The following is a 9,613-nucleotide window of genomic DNA, read 5'->3' as shown; positions in this document are numbered from 1 at the left end:
TTGCTGCAAGGTTAAATTTCCCGCTAACAAACCAAATGAAGTTGCTTCAAATGGAGTTTTCAGAGATTTTCTTTTACTTTGACACAAACAATTCCTCACTTGAATGATATTTAAAACAAACTGTCATTTTCTTTCTAAGCTACAATCTAATGAAGTTATTAAAGTTCTACGACACATCTTTAGGCAAAACTTAAACCCACACATGGTATTTTCTTTGACGTTTGATTAAAAATTTGCTTCAAAGAAAACCACCGCTGCTGGAACAGACTGTCATTTAAAATGTGTTGAGAACATAGTAAAAATATCTTTGTGTTGGAATAAAATTTGATTAATTAAGAATAAACTATTTTGATTTTCGAACCTTCCTGCTCGTAAAGACTTTGTTTTCTAATCGTTTTACTGGGACAACTTTGTGACGTCCCAAAATCCAAAATGATACTGCTGAATTTGTAAAACCAGCAACGCAAGGCATATTTTTGTATCATGTTTTTTTGTGACTTAATTGCTCTTCCCACTTTAAGGAACTGTGTCACAGATTGTAGCCAAACTTAGACATAAGAAAATGGCCACCATATTCTTAATGAAATATAAAAATAACCCGTGAATAACATCGAAGTAACATATCAATAACACAGCAAATGCAAAAGAAGGTATAAATAGACAAAAATTTAAAAAGCTTAAAAGAGATTTTTGAAAAACTGTCAGGATGAACAGTTTTCAAAGTTAAAAGTCTCGTTGTTTTGTAGCCTGCAAACATTATAACGCCCAGGAGGACACATTTGTTTGTAATGAAGCTAGTTTTGACGGTCATTTAGATCCATAGAGGTAATTTCTTTGCTAAAAAGTTTCATAGCGAGTTCACGTATATGGCAAAACTTAATAAGATAGACTAAATTCGGCCGTCACAGTCCCTTTAATTCTAACAGTGGAGGTTTGCTTTAAGTGAACTTTAAGCGACGTGCTCCCCTTATCAGAACGGAGCAAATTAATGTACTCTCGATGGTTAGATTGTTTTTGTCAACCAGGACTCAGCAGTTTTGATGTCCTTGCATTAACAAAATTATTATTTACCAGCAGCTACGAATAAAGGAAGGATGGCGTGTGCAGCAAAGTGGTTGTATCTTGTTGTTCGTATCACAGGTTCCTAATACTGCCTTGATCCTCGACTACTTTTTCCATTTGGCAAATTTCCACTTCTGTTCATAATCTGCAGTTTAGTGAAATTTGTGACGAATCTTCTGCAGAATCGTTATTTTCCTTTGATAAATTGCCCAGCTCGGTCTTTCGTCTTCGTTCCTGTTTTACCGGAGTCAATGGGAGACTGCGCATGGCTTTGGGAGTACTCTTTAGAAAGCAGTCCCTAATGGCCATCTTGAAATCCGGTTTAAGAAAAGCGTACATAAGTGGATTCACTAATGATCCAGTCGCCACGGTGAACAAAGAAACGATAAACAGAGCATAAGGGATGACGTCAATCCTGTTTATTATTCTTGCGGTTGTTATGCAGATGATTGGCAGCCAGCAGAGTAGGAAAGCTGAAGCAACTATGGAAAAAACTTTGGCCACTTTGGCATCCGCTGATATTTGTTTTCGTTCATTCTTGTGCACTCTAAAAGATTTCAGATTTTTTTTCATTGCCAAGCTTCGTCGAACTTGTTTGAATATTCGCACGTAGGCAAAAGTAATGAAGATGTACGGCACAATGATTCCAAAAAACTGCAAGCAAACCATATACGCTTTATGTATTATGAGGGCAGGATTCGTGTCCCAGAACAGGGGAAGTAAGGAGTAAACAATTGAAAGCAGCCACGAAAGTATAATAGATCTTTTGAGAATCTTGGGTGCCCGAGACGGGTATTCCAGTGGCTTCATTACAGCAACATATCGGTCGTAAGTCACCGCGCATAGGTTAGCAACACCCGAAAGTAATATAATGGACACCAAATAACCTGTGACAATCGATGTGGGCTTGACGAGGTATACAGGCAGTAAAACTCCTCCTGTTAATATGTCCGACACAGCAAGTGACACCATCAACCAATTCGTGTTCGTTCGTAGAGCTTTCTTCAAGTAAACCAAAAAGCAAACGCAGAAGTTTGATACAACGATAAGAACTGAAAGGATACTGAGAGAAACCACCACATAGATATTCTGATCCGTTCCTGCCATGTTTCCGTCGACCTTAGTCGGTCGCTTTTGATGCGACGCTGTCTTTCGTAATGGCTCTTTACTTGAGTTTTTGATGAGCTTCAATAATAAATGTATTCAACTCTGTAAAGAACTTGCGATTTTTGTGACTTTCTTCGACGTTGGTATATTAGTAAACCATTGCTCATCCGCTTTCGCGTGTCCTTTCGGTATTCGTTGACTGAATCTTGTTGTAGTTCTTGTTTAGTTAACTAATCCCTCGCTGAACGCACAGTTGACGTGAATGCCAAGTTGCGTTTACATCTCTTTTTATGAATATTTTGTTGCGAGCCGGGAGAGCTCGTTATTTCGGCAATGACAGCTTCATGCTACGACCTTTCTGTGGTAATTCGTCCAAAACCGAAATGTCACATCAATTATGAATAGAATAATTCTATGATCTGTGGGGAGTTCTTTCTTTAAGAATTCAATATTACGGTTTGAGGGTTTTAAAACTTTACTAATTCGAGCGGCATTTACTCGTAAACAGATTGGACCAGTGTCAAGACTTTCCTCGAGTAATTATTTGGCAATTATTACTGCAATTATATTACAACCGAAGCTAATGGCTCTAACACTTAACAAAATAGAAAGAAAAAACCATGCCTACATTACCATGTTACCTCTTGTACCATAGGCCAAAAAGAGGTTATTTTGGTATCGGTCAAGCAAGTTTTTCATATGTGAAACTACATTTCCTCAATTATTCGCCCATCCCTGATTAAGTGCTTTTACAGACTAAAACACTTGAAATAAGTGTTTCCTCCGCCAAAAACAAAAACAAGCTGAAAGCAAAATAATAATAATAAGATACTGTAGAGAAAGGGTCGTTGCATCACCGAGATAATTCTTTTTCAGGCTGTTTTTGATATTATATTCTTGCAGCTCATAGTCTGTGATTGTTAATTATGTTTAAGATAACGAAGACGAAGCTTCATTTGTATTAAAGAACAGTCAATACAGCAGTGATTTACGCTCCGTATTAGTTGGGCATGACTCACAAATAATAAGAATACAGGTTCGCAATGCGTGTATGTTCCTGTTACAGGGTACTATCTTGGACTGTACGAACGATAATCAACTCGGCTACGCCTCGTTGACTATTTTCTCGTAAAATAATTCTTGCCTTAGAGGAGCTACGTTATGTACAACGCATCTTGAAATCCTCCTTAATCCTCCGTAATTTTTCTCGGTCAAAACCATCCTCGGTTTGCTTTCGTTGATTTTTCTTCGTAAGTGTTTTTGTTGTGGTTCAAGTTTATCCTTGGTTCAAATTTTATTTTCCTTTGTTTTAAACTAATCATCATATATTACCTTACCCAAAACTAAAGGAAAATAAAATTTAAACCAAGGATAAAATTGAACCACAACATTTTTCTACGTTAAAACCTGTATGTTACTTTGAGGTTCCCATTCATTTGAAAGTAATCAGAAAAATGCTTAACATACCGTGACACTGCTGGTTTAAGTTTGTTTGTTAAAGTAAACGTTGACACTAGTTAAGCCCTGCATACATGGAAGCAAATAAAGTTTTTAGTCAAAGCTCAGAGAAAAGGGGATTATAGTGAAATACATCATGAACGAAGCAGAATTATGTTTCACTGAGCATGACAAAAGTAGAAACAGTTGACTTGTCTATTGTTTGATTGGAATTTTTGTGCCCTTTTAAGAAATCTCTATTTCTGAATAATGTAATCCTCTGTACAGGTCGTATAAATACCAAAATTGCGTAGGAATGATAAGTTAACACCTTTAAGGGCCTTCCTATTTCATGGGAACAGGGTTATCAGTTTTGGACACTTTTAAGGGAAAAACCTCACTATTAACCGAGAGCTTTCGAACAACGGACAAAAATACAAGGGATCAAGGCTAAGGGATCGAGGTAACAAGAAGCCTCCCCTTCCGCTCGGGTTTGGCCCTCACTTTAAAATTTGAAAATCATATTTCCAACCTCTTTCCAATAAACCTTTTGAAGGCTGGTAGTGACCGCAGAAACATTGTATCCTCCTAAACACGTTGTTTGATCAGTCCTTGCAGTTATCTTTGGGTTATCCATCCTAGCTCCCTCGCAGCACCCTTTTTTACTGCCAATCAACATCATTTATTACTTTGACATTCCTTTGAATCTTTATTTCCATTATATTAATCTGCTACAGATGATAATGTATATAATGGCTGGAGATCTTAGCGAGCTCTTCTGAGCTTTTCCGTTTGACTGACGATGTATGTTGACAGCGGAATTTTTTTTTTAAATTTACAAATATCCCCCCCCCCCCCCCCCTGGCAGGGCCTCAAATATCGTACAAGAGTGATAGTCTTAAATTGAAAAAAGGTTTTCAGCATACCTAAGGAATAACTTGCACGAGATCATATGCCCTCATAAGTGTTAGTTTTGAACGATCTTTTGCTGCTTAATATTTATACGAGTCGTGCAGTGACCGTAAATGTAAGTGAAAATAAACCACCACATTAAATAACTGTTGTATTTTCATAATGGGATAATTTACTAGGATAAGTTTCTACGCATTTTATTCATGCTACGCACATTTTGAAGTATAGAATGGAATATCGAACAATTGAAACACTCATTCTGTACCAGAGAGTAAATGCCTCCTTCGGTGAATACTCGTAATTTATTGAACAGTTTTCCATTCGTATTGTCCAGTTAGAACGGTCTTTAAAAAGACACGTACTTTATTATTTCTCCCTTCGGTTTAATGACTCTTGATATGTTTTCAATCAGCGGGGTGCACAAAAGATTGATGTTGGAATCATTATTATATTTTGGGTTCCAAACGGCTGAAATCAACAATATGATAAACATCTGTACTTCATTCTTTCTCTTTTTTTGCTTCAAAGTACCAATCTACATTTGCATTTTGAAGTCTGTAAAAGTGCGAAAAAAAAAACGTCATACTAATTATTGAAAAGGAAATATAGACAAAAATAACATTAAAAGTACAAAAGCCGGGAAAATAGCTATGTAAACCTACTACGTATCAGATAAAGTATGCTAATTTCTCTGCTGCCATGATTTATTCGAATAAGAAACTGATGTATTTAAGTCCACTGCAAAAATTTAGAAGTAAAAAACGATTATGAATGAAACGGAAAATTAGGTAAATGACATTATTTCTTAAAATGAAAATACATCGCCTTTCGATAACATTACCTCAGCCAATAATTTAAACCCTCTTAGAAACGTAATAATATCCATCCGCCTTTCGACCATCGTCGAAATGTCTTAATATTTTTACCAATAAAAGAAATAAGTAAATTTGGCGTTATGCTGCAATACGTACCGGATTGACTTTTAATAGTTGATCTGCCAAGACGGAAAATGTTTGGCTCCCAGCATGGCGTACAGAGCTCGCGCCAATCTCAAACAAGGCCGAATGGGTTACAGATAACGGACAGTCTGATTTATTTCCAAACTTTAAAATGCCAGTTTTCACTGAAAAAATAATCAGAGATTTTCTGGGGCTTCCTTGTTTTGAGTAAGCCCTAATATTTTTTGTCATTAACAAATACAGAATAAAGCATAAAACTAATTGATTAATAGTAGCAAGGAGTCTTCTTGGAAGTCATTTTAAAAAATCGAGAAAAAAGCTTTTCTTTCTCAACAGGAATTTGATAACGCAGGGAAAGAAGGGAGGCTAAATGATCTCACTGAGCCTTTTGCTTTCATAAACTCGGTAATTATGTATACCTTTTTTTCAAGTAGTAAAAGTTGCTTGGAACAACGAATAAAAATAACGGATAGAACAACAAAAAATATTAAATTACACTTTTAATCGTGCGACTGACTAGTGTATCGTGTCAGCGTTCACACTTTCACAAATGGTGATTATTTGACCTGGTTCACGGACCGGGCCTGGTTTTCTACTCATTCTAAAGCAGATATTTGATTATAATGTAGTAAAATTGGTAATGTAGTAATGTTCAAGCCGAAAAGAGCCGAGACGTTATATACAAAGAGTGCAAGAACTCGTTTTAGCGCTGTGGTAGATTATTGCCACTATGAGTTTTTTTTTATGGAATGGTTTACTAGCAGTTTGTAGTGGACACTAGAAACAATTTTACACGGAATTTGTCTTTCCTTTTGACGAATTGACCTCTGTCTTGTCTATGCGAATTGTTGATCTTTTCTCGTATTTCCTTCCTGTCCCGACGGCGGTCAAGGAGGCCAGTGGAAGACTGCGAATGGTAGACCCTGTGTCTGTGCGAGTGCTCTTTCGAAAGCAGGTCTGAATGGCCATCTTGAAATCGGGTTTGAGAAAAGCGTACATAAGTGGATTCACCAGTGAGCTGGTCGCTATGGTAAAAAAGGAAACAATAGAAAGAGCATCAGGGATTAAGTCATACCTATTTATAATATCTGCGGTAGTTATGTAGATGATTGGCAGCCAGCAGAGTAGGAAAGCTGAAGCAACTATGGAAAAAACTTTGGCCACTTTGGCGTCCGATGATATTCGTCTTCGTTCATTCTTGTGCACTCTGAGGGATTCCATATTCTTTTTCATTGACAAACTTCGTCGAACCTGCCTAAACATTCGTACGTAGGCAAAAATAATGAAGATGTATGGCACGATGATACCAAAAAACTGCAAGCAAACCATGTACGCTTTATGTATCTTGAGGGTAGGATTTGTGTCCCAGAATAGGGGAAGTAAGGAGTATATGGCTGGAAGCAGCCACGACAGTATGAGAGCCCTTTTGAGTATCTTAGGTGCTCGGTACGGGTATTCCAATGGCTTTATTATTGCAATATATCGATCGTAAGTTACGGCGCATAGGTTAGCGACACCCCAGAGTAATATCAAGGACACTAGATAACCAGTGGCAATCGATGTAGGTTCGACGAGGTATACAGGTAGTAAAACTCCTCCTGTTAATATGTCCGACACAGCAAGTGACACCATCAACCAATTTGTGTTCGTTCGTAAAGCTTTCTTCAAGTAAACCAAGAAACAAACGCAGAAGTTTGAAACAACAATAAGAACTGAAAGGATGCTGAGAAAAACCACCACATAGATATTCTGATCCGTTCCGGCCATGTCTTAGTCGTTGTTTTGATGCGACGCTTTCTTCTATAATTGCCCGTCTCTTGCGTTTAGATGATAAATGTATTCAACTCTTTACGCAGCTTTGTTTTGATGTGATCTGATTCATAGCTGCAGACCCGCGGGCACCAATTGTATTCTCCAGGCAGTTCGTTTAGTCGTCTTGATCGAATCTTCAGTGTTGATCATAAAAATGTTTGTTAGTTTACTAATCTCTTGCTGAGTGCAAAGCAGAATTGATTTCAATGCAGTTACTTTTGGCTTCCTTTATGAATACATTGTCGCGTCCCAGGAGAGCTTATTAAAAAGACATTGAAAAGGCAGCTTTAGCTTCCAAAGTGCAATTTAGATAAACTGAAATATATCTTTGATTATGGTTCACAGTTTCATTGCTAAAGCAACTCTTTCAAATACTGGAATACTTTAACCGATATTTCTATCTGTGTTGATACTTCCCGTCACATTTCGTGCAATTTCTCGATCCTGAAAACCAATTATTGAGCAATCTACAATAAACATTGAGATAGGAAATGAATCTTAATTGCTCTTCGGAAAAGAAAACCTACCAACCACTTCGTGGTGCTAGGCAGTCAGATAAACATGAGATAATATTTACCTTCTTGTCCAGTGCTTTGAAATACACTAAAGAGCAATTAAGATTCATTAAAGACATACAAAGCCTTCTTCAGTTTGAATAAATCGGTTGTACAGTAAGTAGATCGTATTCATTATAACGAGGAAGAGGCTTGTTTTGCATAAGTCGAGGACTAATTGACACCGAACCAGCGGGAGAATACATGTTCATTTTATCTCTTTTTCAATTTATCGAGGCATCATTATCAATTTTGAGCAACACACAAAACGAGATTGTCTCTTTATTTTTCCTACCAATATTTTCTGTTCCCCTCTTGAAACTATGTTCAAGAGTGATTGGTCAGCTTAATAACAAATGTACACTTTACGGCAGCTGAACTGGTTACGGGTATAATTTGTAATTAGAGGTAGTGCATCGAGGGCGAAATTGAAATGGATAATGCTAAAGAAAGAAGACAATTTTGAAGACGTTTAGCCAAAGAATTTCGCAAAATCATCTTGTTTACATTCGATTGCGTTCTCGAGTTAGCATACAAGAGATGTTGGGCGATACACATTTTTAACAGCCGTTTGTTCCTGTGATCACCACCTCTTCGCGAACGGTAGTTTCTGCCCTCGCGCGGTCAAACAGATTTCGATTTCGTGGTCAGAAGGGGAAAATGGAAGGAAGCTCACTCACGAAAATTTCATGTCGATCCTGTCTTTTTTTTGCCTTGCGGTGTCCTTTGTATTTCCAAAGATAACAAAGAATATATTGTGAAATTACTGTCATAACCAGACCGGCAAGTGGATAATCCTTCAGTGGAGCATCAAAATAAAGAAATCTGTGTCACAAATTAAATCAAAAACCTTTGGAACAACAATCAATAAAAAATATTTTGGACAAGAAAGAATCGGTTCTTTTTGAATTGTTAATATATTTCCACCTTTCCACAGTAATTAGTCTAAAACCGAAATGTCATATTCATTATTAATACAATGATTTTGTGATTGTTTCTCGGATGCAGTAATTTCCTGTCGCGGTTATTGCGTTTGAAAAACAATTATGATAATACGGAGAAACCTAAGCTACTTATAACGCTGAAAAATAGCTAAACAAATATTATGCCTACATTTTTGCACGTTCACTCGGTTGCTACTCATTTCTCTCATATCATGGGCCGGAAATAGTTCCCTTTAAAGGCTATCATCAGTTTTTTTATTTGATATTGTTTGTTGTAACTTGAAATTGCTAACTACTTATATTCTCATTATAATGTAAGTTAAAGATTCTTCGTTTCTGTACCATATAAGAAGGAATTTTGGTTTATCCGTACTTACTACTCCTGCACAATCTAACAAGCAGTTAGAACATGCGAAGATGTATGGAGGCGTATCAGTAACATATGAACATCTTGTTACAAGCAATCAGTGAGTGAATGAATTAACAAATGAAACAACAGTCTGTCATTGCATCAATTTGCGTTTTCATGATTTACTGCAAGTTCCAACAAGGGTTTTATAGAAATGTCGTTCAGTGATCCAAGTTAAAAACGATAAATCGTTCTGAAAGCAATCTTAATATTCAATTTCTGTCTTTGCACAGCACAATACGCAAAATAGACCTCCCTTTGGTGTCAGTTCTGGTCTGGAGACAGAGGTGGTTACGGGGAAATACTAGCTCCCTGATATAAACTATTTACGTATGGGCGGCTCAAAAGATATGGTGTTTAAGGCCGATTGGGCCACAAAGTGGGTAAAGTTTTCAATAAACGTGCTGCAGACCCCCA

The 9,613-nt window shown here is 37.1% G+C and overlaps 2 protein-coding genes across 2 annotated transcripts; both read right to left on the bottom strand.

Moving 5' to 3' along the window:
• LOC144641975 (adenosine receptor A2b-like) lies at window positions 1–2,412 on the bottom strand. The gene has a single exon (XM_078500984.1). The coding sequence runs from the start codon at window positions 2,167–2,169 to the stop codon at window positions 1,201–1,203; it is 969 nt and encodes a 322-aa protein (XP_078357110.1). The 5' UTR covers window positions 2,170–2,412; the 3' UTR covers window positions 1–1,200.
• Window positions 2,413–5,978: 3,566 nt separating this feature from the next.
• On the bottom strand, window positions 5,979–7,827 carry LOC144641973 (octopamine receptor beta-2R-like). The gene has a single exon (XM_078500983.1). The coding sequence runs from the start codon at window positions 7,242–7,244 to the stop codon at window positions 6,267–6,269; it is 978 nt and encodes a 325-aa protein (XP_078357109.1). The 5' UTR covers window positions 7,245–7,827; the 3' UTR covers window positions 5,979–6,266.
• Between the last annotated feature and the right edge of the window lie 1,786 nt (window positions 7,828–9,613).

This window comes from Oculina patagonica, chromosome 2 (assembly GCF_052425735.1).
Source record: "Oculina patagonica isolate OP01 chromosome 2, crgOcupat, whole genome shotgun sequence".
NCBI lineage: Eukaryota > Metazoa > Cnidaria > Anthozoa > Scleractinia > Oculinidae > Oculina > Oculina patagonica.
This window is presented reverse-complemented; position numbering and strand designations above follow the sequence as displayed.